General features: G+C 41.5%; 2 protein-coding genes across 6 annotated transcripts in view; one reads left to right on the top strand and one right to left on the bottom strand.

Moving 5' to 3' along the window:
- Window positions 1-18180, bottom strand: part of si:ch211-106n13.3 (vWFA and Collagen domain-containing protein) — a 37997-nt gene extending 19817 nt beyond the window's left edge. Inside the window, exons 1-16 of the mRNA XM_058418313.1 lie at window positions 16116-18180; window positions 11020-11106; window positions 10210-10773; window positions 9224-9389; window positions 8915-9140; window positions 8657-8830; window positions 8161-8238; window positions 8065-8076; window positions 7895-7978; window positions 7513-7566; window positions 6948-7001; window positions 6701-6754; window positions 6443-6496; window positions 5564-5611; window positions 5429-5482; window positions 3437-3490 (exon numbers count right to left, since the gene is read on the bottom strand). Coding sequence (XP_058274296.1) covers window positions 3437-3490; window positions 5429-5482; window positions 5564-5611; window positions 6443-6496; window positions 6701-6754; window positions 6948-7001; window positions 7513-7566; window positions 7895-7978; window positions 8065-8076; window positions 8161-8238; window positions 8657-8830; window positions 8915-9140; window positions 9224-9389; window positions 10210-10773; window positions 11020-11106; window positions 16116-18180 — 3828 coding nt within the window. The remainder of the gene's footprint in view (window positions 1-3436; window positions 3491-5428; window positions 5483-5563; window positions 5612-6442; window positions 6497-6700; window positions 6755-6947; window positions 7002-7512; window positions 7567-7894; window positions 7979-8064; window positions 8077-8160; window positions 8239-8656; window positions 8831-8914; window positions 9141-9223; window positions 9390-10209; window positions 10774-11019; window positions 11107-16115) is intronic.
- Window positions 18181-19760: 1580 nt separating this feature from the next.
- Window positions 19761-21303, top strand: part of zcchc2 (zinc finger, CCHC domain containing 2) — a 29077-nt gene continuing 27534 nt past the window's right edge. For 3 of the 5 annotated variants that reach the window (XR_009207459.1, XM_058418147.1, XM_058418149.1), the window contains exon 1: window positions 19762-20661. Coding sequence is in view for 4 of the 5 variants with exons in the window: in XM_058418147.1 (XP_058274130.1) it covers window positions 19966-20661 (696 nt within the window). In the remaining variant the exon portion in view is untranslated. Of the gene's footprint in view, window positions 20662-21303 lie in introns of all 5 variants that reach the window. The other 2 variants (XM_058418148.1, XM_058418150.1) reach the window with 1 other exon arrangement.

Here is a 21303-nt window from a genome sequence, read left to right as displayed (position 1 = left end):
TTTCACCGGTCTGTGGTCATGTGTATCGCCTGGGTTCAGAAATAGCAGCAGATTCATGAGTACATGTGTGTGTGTAGTGTGCCAGAGGGGCACACGAGGGACGAAATATGTACAAAACCAAGCAAAAAAAATTGAATGAAATGGACTTTTACCACAAGGGCTTTTATCTTATCAATGCTAACATCTTGGTGCCAGATACCACAGCACACCTTCAGGGATCTAGTGGAGTCCATGCCTCGACGGGTCAGGGCAATTTTGGCAGCAAAAGGGGGACCAACACAATATTAGGCAGGTGGTCATAATGTTATGCTTGATCAGGGTATAAAACACATTGTGATTGTTGCAGCCTAAAATGCTTTTTTTGTTGTTTTTGTTGGTTTATTTTCTTCTCAAATCTGTCATACAACTTGCAGACAGTTTTTTTTTTTTGCCAAATTACAAAACTATAGGTAATATTTATTGTTAGACAAGAAATAAAACACTGTAATCAATCGTTTATGGTAATAATACAAATCCAAATACCAAATGCTGTTGATTATTTTCCTATAACAGTACACCTTGGTATTTACCTTGTACAGTAACCGTGAAATAACACGTGATATGAGGTAGCTTAGTGGTTAAGGTGTTGGACTACTGATCGGAAGGTTGTTAGTCTGAATCCCAGGTCCACTGCTGGGCCCCTGAGCAAGGCCCCTTAACCCTCAGTTGTATAAAATGAGATAAAATGTAAGCTGCTCTGGATAAGGGTGTCTGCCAAAATACCATAAATGTTAATGGTATGATCACGTAGTACATTGTAGTACCTAATAAAATGTCAGCTTGTTGATGGACACCAGCTCCAGACATTGCTACGAAACACCCTTTCATTGCTGTGTAAAAAAGCATGCACCCTTAAGCCTTTGATAGTCAGAGACCTCACACAAAGCACACGGTCCTCAAACACAACGTGGAATAATTGCACCCTGTACCGCTCTGAAATCATTTCCACGCACAGACTCCAGAGCGCCAATTACGCCGCTTTTTACGAGCCGGCAACCGTAGCTGCGGAATATTTTTACATAAGGGAAATCCTGTTGTGTTTTACGTTTTTTAATGGAATGTAGGTTTAACGTTGAACGCACGAGGATAGCTCCGGAGTCGTACAAACACAGGAGCAGGTTTCTGAGGACAGGGCGGTTGGTTTTACAGGCTTGGAGCGCTTGCTTCCGAACCCTGTGATTACAGAGCTTTTTTGCCAGCTGGGCCCCCGGCAAACCCAACCCCGGGTCGAGTATCTTTTATCCACTGAAATGCGCCACATCAAACCATACCATGGTTAGCTAATCACCCTGTGTAGCCTGCAACATGGTGAGGGGAAGCCAGGAGGAGAGATGCAGTGGGGTTTCTGATCTAAGAGACAAAGCCAAAATGGGAAGGTGCATGGAAGAGGGTGGAGAAACAGGAGACTGATGTGGACAGCAGACAAGATCAGCCTACCGATCGTCATGTCTCATTCCAAGCAACACAAGTGTATTGTTTACTCAAGTAAATGGTTTCGCCTGAAACCAGTCATTTAGACCGGACTGGGATTTGAAAAAAACATATTAGACACCCTGTATTTTCATATGAATCAGGCGCAAGATAAACACTGTAGAGATGTCTAAGAAAATCTAATAATAATAAGTCTCGAATAACCTACTTTACTAAACTAGATTTAACTAAAGTATGCATTTTGTACTTTACCATACAAAATCGGAGAACTGAACACACAACAGCTCTTTGCTGAAATGTTGGACATGATACATCCATGTTCCTGGAGTCTGTAATAAAGAACTGAACTAGCTCTCCAAAGCTAACACTTTTTAACCTTGTTAGAAAGCTATGGATATGGATCTGTTTACCTGGCGTTCCATTCCGCTGGCACGGAAATCCACGTTTTTTTCCCGTGAATTTTTTCAATCGGTGTAAACAAATGAATGATTTTCTGGCTGTGAGTCTGATATAAAATGAATCAGGACTCTGTTGGCTTTCAGTGTGTTTTAGACGTGTGTTTTTCCCTCTGTTGGAGAACTTTACACAGAATTTTACTAGAGGAAGATCAAATTTGAGCTGCTTTTTTAGATGAACAAGCACTCGGAAAAACAGAAATATTTATGAAACACTACAATTTCTTAAAGCTCTGGGGGTCTACTTAAATATGAGCTTCATATTAACCACCGCTGTGGTGTGAGACATGATAAAGGCATTGAATGCTGAACATGGACACAATCAAAACAGGAGCATTTTTTGGAGTTATATAACATCAACTTTAAGGAAAATCTCAGCTTTACAGTTAAAGAGTCACTTATTCAGGAGTAACTCTTTAACTGTAAAGCTGAGATTTTTCTTCGTAGTTAAGCTATAAAACATGTGTTCAGCTTTAGAATGCCAGTTTAAAACATTCGGAAGGCCAACACCGAACATGCTGCTAAAGATATTCGGCTCAGCTCTCCTCTCTTACATTACGAATGCAAATGCAGGAGTTTTAATGTAATGAACCAGTTCATTTGCTTCAAGGGGAAGAAAGGGAAAAAAAACGCAAATAAGGTCACATCTTTTAAACAGACCCATATCAAACGATCAAAAAAATCATTAAGCATTTAGCTTTGACGTGCAATTTAATAAAATCCATTTACTACTAAGTCTGCCTAAGTTAATGGGGCAGTAAATGGAAGGATGTTAATTTTCAGTAGGCACGCAGGCCGAGCGGGAGTTCTCCTCGACACAGATGCTGCGACAGATGCACCGAGTTGAAAATAGATTCGGGGTGAAAGACGCCACATGTGCGACTTAAATACGGCCATTCACGTCCAGCTCGTTATGATCGCAAAAACACCCGCCAACTCCCATGGTCACTCTTAGCTGATGTGCTTATTTTTACTCAAAACAAGCATAACTAAAAAAAATCTTTGGAGGTTAAAGTCTTATTTTGGGTTAAAGCAAATGAACAACCAGCCCTCTGTCAATGTTTTGACTTCAAACCTACATTTAGCATTTAAGACAAACTAGCAACAAACTAGTCCTGAACACAGAACTGTGTCATCCACTTCACATACTCTAGGAATGTCATACTCTCTTTTCTTTCCTTTTTTACACGACTAACTACGACCATATCTGCATCCTGTCCTGTCCAAACAGCTCGAGAATGTCCCAGAGGACCAGGCAAAAAAGAGCGACCGCAAATATGCGCCAAGAGACAAAAATAATTCTGCATAGTCTTCCCTGAGAAAGCTGCTCATGAGACATTCCATAACTGCAAGAAGAACGTTATGTCAGAAGCTAAAGCTGCCGCTTGTTTGTTAAATAAAATCTAGACATTCTAGCATAGTGAGGATAGGTGTGTGTGTAGTGTAGTGAGAATAGTAATCATGGTAAAGAAAACAAGCCACACGCCATGTGATTAAAGATATTACTGTACCTTCTGTCCAACTTGTCCTGGAAGCCCATCATTTCCAGGTATCCCAGGCTCCCCCTACATTGAAAACATGATTTGTTTAATGACAGTGACCTCCAGGCATCTTCAAAAAACAGCACTTTATTCACTCTATTAGCCATGGTGAAACCATATAGAACCCACAGTAGCTGTGGTAAAAATACAAGTAAACCATAGTAGTCTTAGTACAACTTAAACCTTAGTAGCAATCATAAAACCATAGTTAAATCATAGTAGCCATGGTAAACCATAGTAGTGAAGGTAAAACCACAGATAAACCATAGTAGCCATAGATAAACCACAGTAGCCATGGTAAAAACATGTAGTCCAGCATGTAGTAAAAACATGTAGTCAAGTAAACCATAGTAGTCTTAGTACAACTGTAGTCAAACCAAAGTTAAATCATAGAAGCTATGGTAAACCATAAGTAAACTATAGTAGTGATGGTAAAACCAGATAAACCATAGTAGCCATGATAAGACCATAGATAAAACATAGTAGCCACAATAAAATGATAGATAAACCATAGTAGCCATGGTAAACCATAGATAAACCATAGTAGCCATGGTAAGACCATAGATAAACCATAGTAGCCATGGTAAACCATAGATAAACCATAGTAGCCATGGTAAACCATAGATAAACCATAGTAGCCATGGTAAACCATAGATAAACCATAGTAGCCATGGTAAGACCATAGATAAACCATAGTAGCCATGATAAGTCCATAGATAAAACATAGTAGCCACGATAAAATGATAGATAAACCATAGTAGCCATGGTAAACCATAGATAAACCATAGTAGCCATGGTAAGACCATAGATAAAACATAGTAGCCACGATAAAATGATAGATAAACCATAGTAGCCATGGTAAACCATAGATAAACCATAGTAGCCATGGTAAGACCATAGATAAAACATAGTAGCCATGGTAAACCATAGATAAAACATAGTAGCCATGGTAAAACCATAGATAAAACATAGTAGCCATGGTAAAACCATAGATAAAACATAATAGCCATGGTAAAACCATAGATAAACTATAGTAGCCACGATAAAACCATAGATAAACCCTAGTAGCCATGGTAAAACCATAGAAAAACCATGGTAGCTATAGTAAAGCTATAGATAAACCATAGTAGACATGGTAAAACCACAATTAAACCATATTAGGCTTAGTACAACTGTAGATATGCCATAGTAGCCATGTTAAAACCATAAGTAAACCATAGTAGACATGGTAAACCATAGGTTGTCGTTGTTCTTTCGGCTGCTCCCTTTTTTGGGGTCTCTGCAGTGGATCATTTAGCCCACATGTTTCGATTTGGCACAGGTTTTACATTGCATGCCCTTCCTGATGCAACCCTCCCATTTTATCCGGGCTTGGGACTGGCACTGAAAGTTAACTCTTCAGTGGCAGGGAATTGACCCAGGCTGTGGCATTGAGAGCACTGGATCCTGTCCCGGACCACCAGGACACCCCACAGTAAACCATACGTAAATCAAAGAAAACCATACCAGCCATGGTAAAAACACAAGTAAACCATAGTAGCAATGATAAAACCATAGATAAACCAAAGTTTCCGTGGTAAAACCATAGTATAAACTATATAAGCCATGGGAAAAATGGCTAAATGCCAATGTATACTGTATAACCAAAACCAGCCATCCAGAAAAGAAAAATCTTTTAAAAATCTGATTTTTGCCCCACTTCTCCATCTCATTCAGGATGGATTTGTGAGGTGATGTCAGCCCTCAAACTGGAAAAATTTAGTCTCGTTACAGGGCTCTCTAGAAAAGTCCCAGGAAATCCAGAACCCCATTTTAAGACTACAATGCTAAAACATTTTATGCAGGCTTCAATTTTGCTGTGTTTTTGTATTATTTTCTTTTTCTTTCCCTTATATTGAAAACCGAATAAACCAATTTGGATAAAAACTTGGATCAAATTTTTGAGTTGAAGCGATGACTCACATGTGGTCCAGGTTTCCCTGGGGGTCCTGCTTCTCCTGGCTGGATTGTGATTCCCTGTGAGTTAACACACTCAGATCAGTGAGAGTGGAATAACAGGAGAGCTGTTTGTTCATGTTGTGATGTATACAAGCTTACCTTGCTTGCTTCTACTCCATAATCATTCCATTTTGAGAGTCCTGGGTCCTAAAGAACAATAAAAATCATTGTATGTCACTGGGTATAGATGTAAAGTAGCGATTAATATCATAACTTTTCAGACAGTATGTTGCTCTGATATATAATGGTGCATAGGAAAATGGAAATGGAAGGCAAATACACATAATATAAGCTAATGAAGTAGTACATATATTGTTGCTCAGCAACTGGGAAGAATAGATAGAAAGCATGGGCTAGCTAATGATAAGCTACTGACTTATCTAGCTAGCATGTAAACTATAAAGAATTATAGGGACATTATGTAAAGGCATATTATCAACATTTCCCACAGATGTTTTGGTAGACTATGACTACTTACAGCTAAAATGACTGTAATTATCCTGAATTTCTCAGGATTCTCACATGCGTATGTGTAATATTGTGTCACAGCTTGTGAAATCATGGCTTCTGACGTTATGTTGATGCAAAATGTATTATTGATGTCATCATAAATAATTGATAAAACCAGTTTAGGTTGAATAAGGTTTCTGTCAATGTTTTTGTCCACCAATGATGTTGAAATAAAGGTAAAATAACTTTGATACACAAAAGTGAACTCGGCTAAGTCATTTGATTATATCAGCTAGCAAATCTTAAAGCTAATCTAATTGTACTTTAGCGGCATAACATTTGTGATTTTTCATTGAATGACAACTCACGTGACTTGTTTATTGTTTGGATAACGCTAATACAAAAAGAAAAACCCTACATGAACAATATCGTACAACAAATGTTTGTTCTGGAAATCTGTATATATGTATATATATATATATAGAATCAGCAGTTGTTGTTTTTTTTGAGAATTAAAATTAGCCATACTGTTGGTCCTGGAGGCCCCGGACGTCCTGGTGGCCCTTGGATTCCCATATCACCCTATAGAAAGAGTTACCATAATAAGTGAAAGGATTGCATGAAAATATTTATAAAGTATATCATAATCATAAAAGGTGTGTTCGAAATCTTTCACTAGAAAACCTACGTGTCTCTTCTTAATATAGGTACACTGCTAAATAAACGCTGTAGCATCGCTAATGTGGGCAGCTTTGGCTAAATTTACAGAATGATTATATGACTTACTTTGGGACCAGCCAGTCCTCTCTCCCCCTTTTGTCCTGGTTGACCTGCTTCGCCCTGGAAATGGAAAAGATGAGAGCATTCAAGGGGAAAAGGTAAAAGACTAAAAGCTAACACCACACAACATTTTATTATATCTACAGTATACTGTATCTTTTTACTTTCTTTCATGCAGTGAAGTCAGTGTTGAATTTTCGGGGCCTTTTTAGACCTCGACTCTCAAATAAATGTTTCAGATTACATCACTCACTTTCTCGCCGTCTCTTCCAGGCTGCCCGGGTGGTCCCCTCTGTCCAAGTTTTCCCTTAACACAGAGAAACCATGTGATACAGAGCCAAACTTTATTTAAGCTTTATCTAATTTGATTCTCCATTATCCACTAGTATTGCAGTGAGTTAAGCGAGTCCAATCAGTTAAGCGATCCGTTTCAGCAGCAAGCCTGAGTAACGTCAAATAGCTAATAATCATTTCTATTTTATTATAATTTATAAAATGCCTGTATGTCTGTGTTATTAAGAGAGACACCCAGCCTAACTTAATCTACTAATAATACCCTGCATTGCTACATAATTCACGCTAAATGATCTGGAACAGGATTCAATTAACCAAAATGACCAAAATGACTCACTGATTCAAGATGGCATTATACGCAACTGCATATAAAAAACATCACCTACATGTTCACAGATAGACTTATCATGGAAAGATCTCTGTTTGACAATCGGCTATGGATGCGTATAGAAATGGCTTGCTGGGGAAAAAAAACTGAAATGTCTGTAGCTACTAGTGAATAATGAAATAAATGAGCCACTCACAGGTTTTCCGTCCGGGCCAGGAGGTCCCTCTCGACCCTTCTCTCCCCTGAAGCCCTGTGTTTATGTACAGCAGATATCAAATCAATGAGATTTTTAAAACTGTACAATGATTAAGACTATGTTCTTATATGAATTTATTCATCTACATTCATTCATTTACATTTACAACATTTGGCAGGTGCCCTTATCCAGAGCGACTTACAATTTCAGCTCTTTTTTAACAATTGAGCAATTGAGGCCTTGCTTAGTGGCAGCTTGGTGGACCTGATTCAAACTCACAACCTTCCAAAGAGTAGTCCAACGCCTTAACCATGAAGCTACCACATCCTCCATTCATTCATTCATTCCATATATTAAGTTAATTAACCCATTAATGACTCACCATGGGTCCAGGTAGGCCTGATGGGCCAGGTTTACCACTGGGGCAATCACAGCCCTCCACAGGACGAGAGCGATCAATAGGACACTAAAAAAAGTGGTGACATGGATTTAAAAACCCCTCCCAAGAAAAATCTGTTTAAAAATTCATAGATCCTTGGACTGGAGACTCACCCTGTTATCCTCCTGTAAAGGACATTAGGAGATGTTAGAAAATGAAGTAAGTTGTAGATGTCAAATTCTGTAGGTAAACAATGAAGATGTTCTTACCACGGAGAAGATCTCACACGCTGTCTCTCGCTCGCTCTGCGTAGGGTCACAGTAGAGCCGCAACTTTTGCAAGACAATCTAAACAGTAGACTAGATTAGCTTAAAGGCTGATAGGGCTAACAATCGATGCAAGAAGGGCATGAAAGGACAAGCTGATATCGATTGACTTTTTAGTAGCGTTGTTTAAATCAAGGGTTCAGATCTCTGGCCCTGAAGATCACTTGACCTGCATCAGCTAATTGTAAGAACCCTAATTTTTCTCTAGAGACCCTAGGACTGGAGTTAAGAAACTATAATTTAAACGTATAGCATACTGTATTATTAAAGACTATGCTAATGAATGTGGAACAATGCTAATAATGAATAAGTTATAGTAGCAAAATAGTATATATTGTATAGCAAGTACATTTGGCCCAGATTTATTTGGAAAAATAATACGTTTTGCATGTGGAGCTATTTAACTGCAACTAAATAAAATATTCAAGGAAACACCTACTGGCACAGTGGTTTCTATGTTGACTTTTTTGGCCACTTGTGTGATCCCATTGATGTAGATGGGGACAACTTCTTCCAAGAGCTGCTCCTCGACGTATGCATCATCTACAAAACAGGTGACACGTTTGGGCCTCACCAATAGTTTCAGCTGGTGCCAGTCTGTGTCAAAGAGCCTCTGTAGAGGATAGGAAAGTGGACAGAGTGAGTAGTGTTGCATACCAGATCAGATAAAATGTTTTTTTTGTGAAATCTGACACACCTTAATGCCTCGGTCATTAAATATGACAGTCTGCTCTTTCTTCATTGTGCTGGTACTGGTAAAGGTGACTGACTTGTCTAGGCCATTCAAGGTCACTGCGACTTGCCTGACACCTTCTTCAGACAGCAACCTCCAGAGGTCAAACTTCATGCGGTGGACTGGGTTCTTCACCCGCAGAGTAGCCACAAACACATATGAAGGAGGCAGGCCTTCTGGAAAGATCTCTCTATGAAGGTCAGAGTCAATTTCAGTCTATATATCTGTCAGCATTAACTGAATATGTAGACAGTCGAGTATGCTGGCTGTTACCTGGTGCTGCGAGAAAGGTTCAAGCGTGGGTTTAGGAGGTAAGCACCTTCTGATATGAGAGATCCCTGGACCTTTTTAGCCACTGTCTCGATCCCCATCATACTCATCAGGTCAAAGCCTTTCTGTCCATTGACAGTACCAAGGATCCTCAAAGGACACACTGACTCTGGGAGTGAAACAAATGAGATTAGTTACTTTACAGTTCTGTGGTAGCTTCAAAGAAGTAGAATGTATATTTGTCATGTATACAGTAGAGTAAAGCAAAATTCATTTCTTTTCATATATCCAGGAATGTGGGGTCAGAGCACAGGGTCAGCAATGATAGGGCTCCTCTGGAGCAGATGGTGTTTGACACCTGACATTGGGGATTGATCTCCTGACATTCTGAGCAGACACTGAACTCAGAACATTAACCACTGAGCAGTGACTTCCCCTGAAACAGGTGCAGCTGATCACCTAAAATATATACCACCTAAAACTCAACCCAGTCCTCCAGGACTCCCAGTTAGACCAGGTGTTTGTTCCATTTAAGTTCCTAATCAGAGAATCAGAACGAGATTGAAAGCCTCTGAATTCCTGGTTCAGGTGCAAGAGGAGCTAGAACAAAACACAAAATCTGACCTGGAAGACTGTCACAGAGGAATGAATTAAAAAACGTCTTAAAATACTATCATTTGAAATGAACAAACTTCACTGTGCTGTTAAAGCCATTAAGGTAATTGTTGCACTGCTTGAGGACATGTGTCAAAATAAGAGGACACAAAATAAAAATCAGTCATCATCAGTCTTTCATCATCCTCTCCAACCAAACATACATCCCTAAACAGTGTTTGAGGAGGGTACCATCATATCCAAATCACCCTTAACAGCTGACGATTAGATGGTGTCAGGCTTCAGTAACCCTTGAAGACAAAAACAACCCAATTGTTGGTCATCTCTCTCGTGCTCTCTCTCTCTCAGAAATGACCCAGTGGAGCTTGACTCACCCTCACAGAGTTTCTGCTCCATCACATCTCTTATATTTCCAATGGAGGTGTAGTCCTCTACATGCAGCACGTAAGTGGAAGAAGGCTTGTTGGCCATGGACACCAGTTCAGCGTTGGTGATCTCATCTCCTACACCCACTGCAAAGAGGGCAATGTTCTGTGCTTTGGCCTCCATTGCTGGATCCACCACATCATCTTGTGACCGACCGTCCGTCAGAACCACAGCGATGCGGTTCCTGGTGGTCTTCGTGGTGTAGTTTAATGCCAAGAACACATGGTCAGTGGCAAACTTAATGGCGCGGCCTGTCTGGGTTTTCCCACCAAGGTAGGAGATTGCAGCAATGTCCTTCAGAAGGGTCTGAGTGTCTTGGTGCTTCCCAAGAGGGATCTCCAGCCGTGGCGTATCGCTGTACTGGACCACAGCCACCTGAGTGTGTCGGGAGCTCACATCAAAGCCACTGGTGATGTTGATGAGCCAGCGCTTGGCTGTGTTGAAGTCAGCAATGCCAAGACTTGACGAGCCATCAATGATGTACACCAAGTCATTGGATGTGGTGCTACAACCTGCAAGTCCAGCAAAACCTTTGTCCAGAAGTGTATATGTACAGTGCAAGAGGTTTCCAAAGAAGATCAGCGCAAATATAGCAAGCAAAGCATATTGTCAAATCACATACCAATAAATAGAGAATTTCACCAAATGGGAAACAAAGCAGGAATGGTGACATTGCTATAGTAGTTGGTCAAGGTTGGAAAGATTACGAGAAAGCATAGCAAATATTAATGATTAGTTGAAGCAATATGGTAACAAACCAGCTTGACTGTCCTCCTGATCATGTCCTTTGGTGTGGGCCAGGAATAGACAGATAATTAGCGATCCCAAATAACATTTCCTCATTATAGGTCAAAGGGGTCTGGCAAAAGGGAAGAATTCCTGTATGTAAAAGGATAGATAAGAGTCATGGACTGGTATTACCTCCAAAGATCAGCTGGAAACAGAAATTAAGACCAAGCCTTTAAAGCAGTTTCTCAGAGAGCCTCAGATAAACAGTCCTTAATTTTGCTTTCTCATTTGCAGCTCAATACACCTGTAGCAGGTAGTCAGTGTTGTTGATAGCTGGGAGAGAGCAAAAGTATGGACTCTTCCATTTTCCTTACTGCCATCTCAGTACTACGTTTATGCACCATAGAGAACTTTCACTGAGAAACAGCTGTGTGTTTTCTGAGATAAATCAAGCTGAGTAGTAGACCCACATTACTCACCTCGTGTTAGGAGTCTGAAATCACTGCAGCTTCGCAGAACAGTACCTAAAAGATTAGAGCAGCTGTGCTCATCATGAACACAAGTCACCGTGCAGACGTGCAGTGGGATGGAAAGAGGGATGCAGGAGAGTGTTTATAGCTACACAGACAGTGACGTATAACCTCAGTGCTCTGAATGAGAGGGTGAGAGGGCTGCAGAAGAGAGAGACAGAGAGAAACAGAGAGAGAGAGGAAGGGAGGAGTGTGTGTTCAGCCCCTACACAAAAACCACCTTCAAAGAAAATCTAAATGGCTACACGCTTTCAAGACACAAATAGTACAACCAACACGGCCTACTGTCAACCGTTTAACTATCTGGTACAACCTATTAAGATTAGGGTTACCTTAAGGATGTGCTTTTACTCCTCAGAAAAGGACAATGCTCTTGTTCTTCCCCAGACATGCAGTTGGACTCCCAACAAAATATTTGCCCAAGTTTAGCCTGAATACATTAACACAGATGTCGACTACTTACATTTACTCAAGGTAAGCGTTCAAATGTAATAACCGCCGCCGTGCTCTCGGCCAGCGAGGTTCTGAATGAGAAGGTATGTTTACAGGATAAGGTGCAGACAGGATGGATTCGGATAAAACAGACAGCGTAAACCACAAAAAGGAGACGAGGTGGGACGAGGTGGGAAGTGCTATTTAAAAACAGTCCCCCTTCCCCATGTTTATTTACACATCCACAGATCTGAACTCAAATCCTCTGTTCAAACACCGTTTTATTAGCACGGCTATTTTGAATCAAAGGTGGGCTTCCTGGTGGCGAAACCAAACTCAGGTGGGAAGCTGAGACAGATGGAGACGAGTCATTTGAGGCAAGTTTTCATAGTGGGGTCTAGAGAAAGCTGAAGGGCTGGGATTTCTACATTTTTGCTGGACATCACACCCACACTTAATAGAGTTTGGCTGGTCGCTTTAAATGAAAATATTTAAACCGAGCCTTTGCTCAAAAACAAGAAGGCCTATAAATAACGGCAAAAAATGTAATAATAATACCAGGAATAAAAATAAAATCAAATAAAAATAAAATATCCATCCATCCATTTTCTGTACTGCTTATCCTACCCAGGGTCACAGGGAGCCTTGAGTTGATCCCAGGAGATTCGGGGCACAAGGTAGTGACCACCCACAATTCACACTTTACAGACAATTTAGAGACGACAATCAGCTTATAATTCATGTTCCTCCCATGACAGAGGAAACCCCCTGAAGCACAGGGAGAGCATGTAAACTCTACACACACACAGAATATAGGCATGGATCAAACCTTGGACCCTGGTGTGAGGGAAATGCCTTAACCACTAAGCCACTGTGTGCCCTACATTAACAAAACTACAAAGAAATTCAATTATATAATCGTATACATATTTAATGATGTAATTATATAAGGCAAACATTTGAATTATTGACTCCATGCTTCAATCCTGAGCTCAGGTTCTTGTCTTTTTGTTGTTTCTGCCTCATGGGTTTCCTCTGGGATCTCAGGTTTCCTCACACACACACACACACACACACAAAAAAAAACACACCTGGTACCTGATAGGTTGTCTGTGATAAAGAGCTTACTCTCATCATCACATCATCCCAAGATTGGAGACATCCTTTTTAGTAAACATTTATTAGAACAAAATAAGAACATCAACAACCTCATGAAGGAAAAATGCAACGATCCAGAAATGCCACAATGCACTTCAGTAGTATCCAGTCAATGCAGGATGAGGGGATGTGTAGTATCCATAGTGTAATTAACACATTTCAGGCGTGATTAATAGAGACAAGAATTTAATATAATCAACAAATGATTAAAGTGACTGACAACAAGCTAGATCAAAATGTACTGAAAGTCATTCTGTCACTCTCTCTCTCTTCCACACACACACACACACACACACAAATAATCCCTTTAACTAACTTTCCATTTAACGATCAATCCTTTCACAGATGTACAGGGCAGATTCCATTCAGTTTGTTTTAAAGATTAAAACAAACTGATTGTTTTCAGATTCAGTTGTTTAAAATGATAAAGCTAGCTTTATTTCAGTTGTATGAATGTCTCAAGGCAGCTGCTGTTAGCTGTGAAGAAATGACAAAACTGTCAAAGTTGAGCACCAACAAAACAAAAAAGACTATGAGTCGATCTGATTAATATCATAATAGCGTTATCGTCAAATCACTGAACCTCATTCTTCCTGATTAAGACTCTCTGCTCCTGGAGAACTTCCTGTCCAGCTTTCCTGCTCCAATGCACTTGATTATACTTTCTTTTGTGGTCTTGGAATATATACAGTCTGGATATGGATATAAATGAGTTCATAAATGAGTATAAACAGGTTACAGGTGTGAAGTGCTCAGCTTGCAGGGGTGTGTCTAATGTGAAACAACAACAACAACATAAATATAATGTCTAAATAAGGACCATGAGCTTTAATAGAAAATATCATAAGTGTGCACAAATATGGTAGCTGCATGGGCAGCATTTAAAATACACACACACACACTTAAAGCTGAGAACAACTGTGAAGTGATGAGACGAAGAGAACTGGAGTCGTGTTTATATTCCATATAAAAAATTAATAAAATAAAATAAAGTAAAATAACCCGCATTGAGGTTTTAGGCCACGCCCACTTCTGTTTTAATCCAGATATAGATATGAATATATACACAGAGAGTAGCATTGCAATACAGCATTAATAAATGCATCAGATGCTTAATTAGGCTCCTTTGTGGTCTTTAGGTTCTATGACTTTATCCATTAAATTATAAAAACGTGAGCATTATATATTTTCAATGTCGAACAAAACGTTTCATTTAGTGCACGAGAATCTGGCAACCTGACATCAGCTGATAAAATCAATCAGCTAATGAACCGTACTTCCTGAGGTGATATGGGTGTGTTGGAGCATGAAACAACACCAACAGTTAATCTCCCGGATCTGTGGATTAGGAGAAAGAGATCCTGCGTCATTGGGAAATATTTACAGGCAGATTTGAAGTCCAGCTGCGATGCTACGTCGCCCCCTAGTGGACACAAACAAACTTAATGGGTTCCATTAGATAACAAGGAGACACATAGAGTCATACTGTTCCATGTTTAATAACTGAGATAAGATCTACATGTGAACAGGTTTGTGACTTACTTAATACTGGCAATATAATCCGGAAATAAAAAAAATCAGTTTAAAAACGTACTCATGTACGTGTATTCTTTTTTGCCATTTGGAATATACACTATGTTGCCAAAAGTTTTGGGACAGCCCACCAAATCATTGAATTCAGGGGTTGGGCTCGGCCCTTTAGTTCCAGTGAAAGGAACTCTTGCTTCAGCTTCATACCAAGACATTTTGGACATTTTCATGCTTTGTGGGAACAGTTTGGGGATGACCCCTTCCTGTTCCAACATTCCCACAAAGCATGAAATTGTCCAAAATGTCTTGGTATGAAGCTGAAGCATTAAGAGTTCCTTTCACTGGAACTAAGGGGCCGAGCCCAACCCCTGAAAAACAACACCTGGATTCAATGATTTGGAGGGGGGTCCCAAAACTTTTGGCAATATAGTGTAAATGGGACATGGATTAAAGTTAAATTATGGGTTAAAATGGATGTGTGAAACTGACAAATGTTCAAAAAAAATTAAAAAAAATAATAATAAAAATGAATGAAAAAAATATTATAAATCCTTAATTAATGTACATCAGAGGTGCCAAAATTTATGGATTAGTCCAATGGTCCAGCTTTTTATACCTCTTCCTATGGCTAAACACATTAGTACAATTTTCTTTTAGTTTTGAAATGAAATTATTTATCATTAAAGATCATTTTGTCTCCATGATGCCATTCTGACCACCCTTTAGCCCCGCCCACTGCTCAGATAAACACAAGGTAATGACATAAAATGTTAAATGTATGAGGTATAATTTTTTATAACGCAAGTTGAAATTATTTTTTTCGATAAAGATAATTTCATCATTATACCATTCTGATCGACCTTTAGCCCCACCCACTGCTCAGATAAACACTAGTGTTGACAGAAAATATTAAAAATGCACCACAAAAACAAGCACAATGAAGCAGACTTACACAAAACTGCCACTTTATTAAGAAAACACAGCTTGACGACACCCATTGGTCACTTTCTCAGGTCATTGAAGTGCTCAGTTTGTCTAAAGCAGTTTGTGGGAGCAGATATTAATTGAGTGATGAATGAAGTTGGGGTGGGGGCAGTGACCATATGGGTGAGTTTAAGCATGTGGTTCAAATCAAATAACCTGCGAGTTCAAATCAAATCACACAGGAATCATCGGCTTCCACGTAAACAAGGGCTGGTTCACAGGTTCCACTTTACCGCCCTGTGCTATAAAAGGCTTTATAAACTTTATAAAATAAAATATATCTATGATCTCATCATAGTCCAAAGAGTCTGTCAAGTCTTTTTCGAAGGACAGGAGGCTCAGAGGATTCAGCTGTGCTGTCAGCATTGTACTCCGACTCGCAGTTCTGATTTTATTTACGCTCGAACAAATTCGTTCCTCTGTGCAAGCTGCGATTGGTAAAGTCAGCAGAATTTGGATTAAGAGGCACAAGTTTGGAAAGTTTTCCTCACCGCATGTGTCGAAAACTTCTATAAGTGAAAGACACTGTCCTGATGATGATTGCTGTAAAATTTGTGCAAAAGCGAGCAACTCAGCATCAGAGACTTCAACGTTGTAGGATTTGACGACAGGACAAATCTTTTCTGCCAGGTTGCTTTCGTCCGTGTGTAGGGGAGCTGCTGCTTTCATAAGGCAGTAGGAGTCTCTGTGAAACCTGCTGTCCAGTTCATTTATCTGGAGGTCCAGAATCTGATACCAGAGAACACGCAGGTCTTCAGTACAAGTCACCCTTCTGGATTTACCTAAGGATGAAGCTAGGATCGAATCGTCTCGACTTTGGAGTTTTCGTTTCCTAGAAAATGAAACGTCCCACTTTTCGATCTCGTTTTTGTCCGTTAGCTCATTGGACGCTGCCAAAATTTGTTCAAACCCACTGTGGCGCAAATCGCCAAGATTTTGCTTCAGGCATTCGATTGAACAGATGCATTCGGTCAGTGAGGGTGTCTCGCTTTGCAGGCTCTTGCTGGCGAAGTCGGACACCTCGAATAATTTGCAAGACGCCACTAAGAGAAATGTAAATTTCTTGGTTTGAACTTGCTGAAGCAGGGACTGCGCCTCAAGTCCGGCCTGCCCTCTACGTTCGGCGAATTCAGCCAAGATTTCCAAGACAACATCGAACAAACTAAATATATCAGTCACATGCTGATGATGGTGGTGCGTACAAGCACCAAGGGCGACCTCGACAGGTGGACGTTCTGGATGCATCTCTTTCTGGATCTCAATAAACCTAGCCTGTCCGTGTGTCAAGAACAAACACAGCGCATTGATGGCTTCGAAAAAGGTTCCGAAGTCCGGACATCCTTTCGAGGCGTTGCAAAGCACCGAGTTCAGACAATGTGAATGGCAGTGCACGTACAGCGCACAGGTAAAGGTGCGCTTCAGGATGCTTTGCACGCCAGACATGACGGAGGCCCCGTCAAACCCCAAACCGACACATAACCCAGGATCCAGCTCAAAAGGTTCCAAGATCTGCAAGAATTTCAAAGCGATCCCTTCAGCTGATGCATCGCCGGTCTCCACGAAACCGACGACTCTTTCTCTGATAGATCCCCTGTATAAATATCTGAGATACACTGCAACAAGCTGGCGCTCGGACCGGTCTGAGCACTTCTCAGCCAAAATGGCATAATAGGTCTTCTTAGTGTTGTGTAACTCCTGCTTTATTTGTCGGAGCAGCAGAGAGGCCGCGGCATCGATGAGGTCGTTCTGTATATCCTGTCCGGCTATATTCTTATTCTTAGGAATGGCATCAAATCGACTTTTAATTCTCGGGTCATATTTACACAAGAGCTGAAAGAGCTCGTGGAAGTTGCCCAGGTCATGTTCTTTGTGCTTGGACGGTGTGATGTGTTGCCTTACACAAAACATGACGATGTCCAGTATGACTTTGATGTGATCTCGGGTGTTTTGGATCAAGCCAGGAGTCACGGTTTGGTGACTCCCGAGTCGATTCATTAGAGTCACACTGCTGGACTGCTGGCACTGTTTGTAGTTCGTGTATTTACCCAAAGCCGTGTTGTGAGCTTTGCTTGACTCGTGTTTTGAGCACGCCTGATGGGTGCGTTTCCAGTTTCTGAAGCCTCGAGTGAACTTATCGGCGATCAGATTGTTCCCGAAATGCCTGCATGCTTTGCAGAAAATCGCGTCTTTCTCCGCGCTGTACTCCAGCCATGCCCCGTACTTGCTGTACCAATGAGCCGTGAACCTGCGCGGCTTCCCTGCTATAACCGAAACTGGAAAATTCTGCAGTATGGGCTGGACAGGTGACTGGTCAATGCTGGACAAATCCGTAACTTTGTCACCACGTGACGGAGAGCCACAGGATCTCTCAGTATTCTCTCCATCACGTAACACCATACCCCAGTCGATAATGACAGCATTGCTAGCGGTGGGTTCTTCACATGACGATAGGCTATTATCGAACTTTTCAGCTTTTATAACAGTCTCTGTCCCAATGTCCACCTCTACTGGCTCACTCTTCCCAGTAAATGTTAAATGGTTAGTTTGTGCAGCCATTGCTGCAGCTCTCTGGACGCCCACGTATAATATTCCGGGTTGCAACTTTCGATGCTATCAAAACGTTCCGGGGTAGTAATTAACATTAATACTTTATACCTTTTTATGTTTTATGTAATTTTATGTTTTTTAAATTAAAAGTTAAAAGATTTGTTTGTGCAGCTTTGTTTGGTCTGTTTATACATGACTTTCCGCTTTCTATTTGTTATTAAATCCATTCACGTTAGTGCATCCTAACGTTCCGGGGGATTAATACACTGTTGGCAAAGGTTTTGGGACACTTCTCCAAATTATTGAAATCAGGTGTTGTTTTTCAGGGGTTGGGCTCGGCCCCTTAGTTCCAGTGAAATGAACTCTTAATGCAATTTCATGCTCCCGACAACACCTCTGGGAAGAATTAGAGTGGAGACTGTGAGCCAGACCTTCTCCTCCAGCATCAGTGCCTGACCTCACAAATGCGCTTCTAGAGGAATGGTCAAAAATTCCCATAAACACACTCCTAAACCTTGTGGAAAGCCTTCCCAGAAGAGTTAAAGTTGTTATAGCTGCAAAGGGTGGGCCAACTCCATATTACATTCACGTGCATGTAAAGGCAGACGTCCCGTTTTTGGCCTGGATTGAAATCTTTGCTCTAATTCATACAAAAGGTGTTCTATGGTGCTGAGTTCAGGACTCTGTGCAGTCCAGTCAAGTTCCTCCACACCAAACTCACTCATCCATGTCTTTGTGGACCTTGTGTGCAGTCATTTTGGAACAGGAAGGGGTCATCCCCAAACTGTTCCCACAAAGTTGGGAGCATGAAATTGTCCAAAATGTCTTGGTATGAAGCTGGAGCATTAAGAGTTCCTTTCACTGGAACTAAGAGGCCGAGCCCAGCCCCTGAATTCAATGATTTATGACTCTTGCCACCCTGTAGCTGCTCTTACACCACATCATTCTACGTTTTACTTCATGTAAAAAACAGGTCACGCAGTCAGTTACCATAAAAAATTAAAATATGAATATAGCATATGATATAATATTTGTGTTAGCCCTTATGCCAAGTGTAATTACAGTGTAGGTTTAGTTCTACCAAGCCATTATTTAGTCATTTAAGGAAACGTCAGTGTTTCCTTCTTTTGGCATGATCACAGATACTTTATAAAAGAATAAAATAAGCTTTATGAAAAGCATTTTTTAGTCATAGACATAGGTTGGGCTAAGTTTATATATTTGTTTACATAGGTAGAAATGCGATGTCCACTTTCTTTAATCAGTGTAGGGAAACAATTCTGTTGTGTTTGGTTTTGTGTCATGACAGTTTTGTGTTGTTTTAACTGCGTAGAGTTTCACATCTTTATGCCACCATAGTATTTATTTATTTTTTATTCATTTATAGTATTAGCATTCTTGTTTTCATTGCCAGTGTTTAGCTAGCTCAACAGTCCACGCTTCCTTGTTGCCTAGCAACATCAGGCTTGTTATGTGATTGAGTAAATTGTGTTACGTCCATAAGGATGGGGGGGAAAAAAGGTCTGAGTCAGTATGATCAGATTTTAGGACCCAGTGGTTGCTGAAGGATAGACGAGGGGGCGGAGTTATGATTTGATTGACATAGAGGCTCGGCGAGCGAGTAATCTGGCAAACTGACCACACTAAACTAGCTAGTCACGGTAGGTCCAAAAAAAAAAAAGAAACGAAAAGAACAGAATCCCGGGTCAATTCGTGTACGATTCCGTAGCGAATGTATAAAAATCAGTCGCAAGGCGATCTCCGTTACCGATGCACGCTCAACGGTAGTTGATAATGCTGAAGATGAGGCTGCCAGCGGCGGAGGGAGACAACGACGCGGCCGAAGGCGAGCGACGGGAAAATAACAACGGCGAGCGCCGCTTCCTCCCTTTTAACCCCGCTCTGGACGACGAGGCGGGCCGCGGACCGGCGCGCGCTCCCAGGCAGCTCGACAAGGAGGCGGTGTTCGAGTGGTTCGGCTTGCGGCTCAGCCCGGCCAAACGCGTGGAGTTCATGTGCGGTCTGCTCCACATGTGCCAGCCGCTCGAGCTGCGATTCCTGGGCTCGTGTCTCGAGGACCTGGCGCGCAAGGACTTCCACATCCTGCGCGACGTCGAGGTTCGTGCCAACAACCCCGCCGACCTACGACTCCTCACCGACGTCACCGACCCGGTCGTGCTCTCGCGCCTGCTCGTCTGCCTCTCCCTGCTCGGATCTAAGAACCGGGAGTGCGCGGCGATTCTTTACAGCACGCTGAGCCGGATCGACCTGCTGCACTCGAGGAACTGCTGCGGGGTCGGGTTGAATTTACCGGAACCGGAATTGGGACCGGCTCCACTGGAGCAGCTGGCGTTGCTCTTCGCCATGGCCTCGCTGCACCCGGCGTTTACTTTCCACCAGAGGGAGGACGTGCGGGCGCAGCTGGAGCGGGTGGACGCGTTATTGGAGGAGAGGAACCTGAGCCACTGCGCCTGCGCAGCTCAAACCCTGGTAACTCGTATAGTAACATTAAAGGAAAAGTCCATCCTGAAACAGTTTACACATGTTTACACTGAGCTACCCCTGATGCCTTTAGTGGTTCTTGTGCCAGGCTCTTGGTTGGTCTTGTATTCTCGGTATCCCCTTGAGAACATGCGCTTGTGCCTCTCTGACATCACAGGGGGACGGTATGTTCCTACATCACCATTCAGCATCATATTAATGACACAGTAAAGATGTTGGTGCAAGCGTTCCCAGTGTCCCAGAATGCATTGCAGCTATACGAGATGTCGAGGGTGATAGCGTTGATGGCGGTACTGGCGTGAAAAGATAAGCTCAGGAAGCTTCTGTTAAGTGTAACATATTGATGAGACGAGGAGATAAGAGATCTAGACTGACTGAAGGACTAAAGTGCTGCTGCATCGCCATATCAGCAGGCAGTCGGTAATGCAGGAAACGTTTTGATGAAAGAGTCAACTTGGAGTTTTGTGTACAAATTCAAACGTGAAATATCATGTATATGCGAGTCGTTTAGTTTAAAGGCGGTGCTCATCATACCTATAAACATCAGAGAGTGGGTGGGGCTTACTGCAGCGTCAAGATAATCTGAAGGGAAACCTGAATTTTTGCTTCCTTGTTACATGGTAGCGCCAC

The sequence above is a fragment of the Hemibagrus wyckioides genome, linkage group LG20, assembly GCF_019097595.1.
Source record: "Hemibagrus wyckioides isolate EC202008001 linkage group LG20, SWU_Hwy_1.0, whole genome shotgun sequence".
Lineage (NCBI taxonomy): Eukaryota > Metazoa > Chordata > Actinopteri > Siluriformes > Bagridae > Hemibagrus > Hemibagrus wyckioides.
Note: the sequence above shows the minus strand (reverse complement) of the source record. Positions and strands in the feature narration are given on the sequence as shown.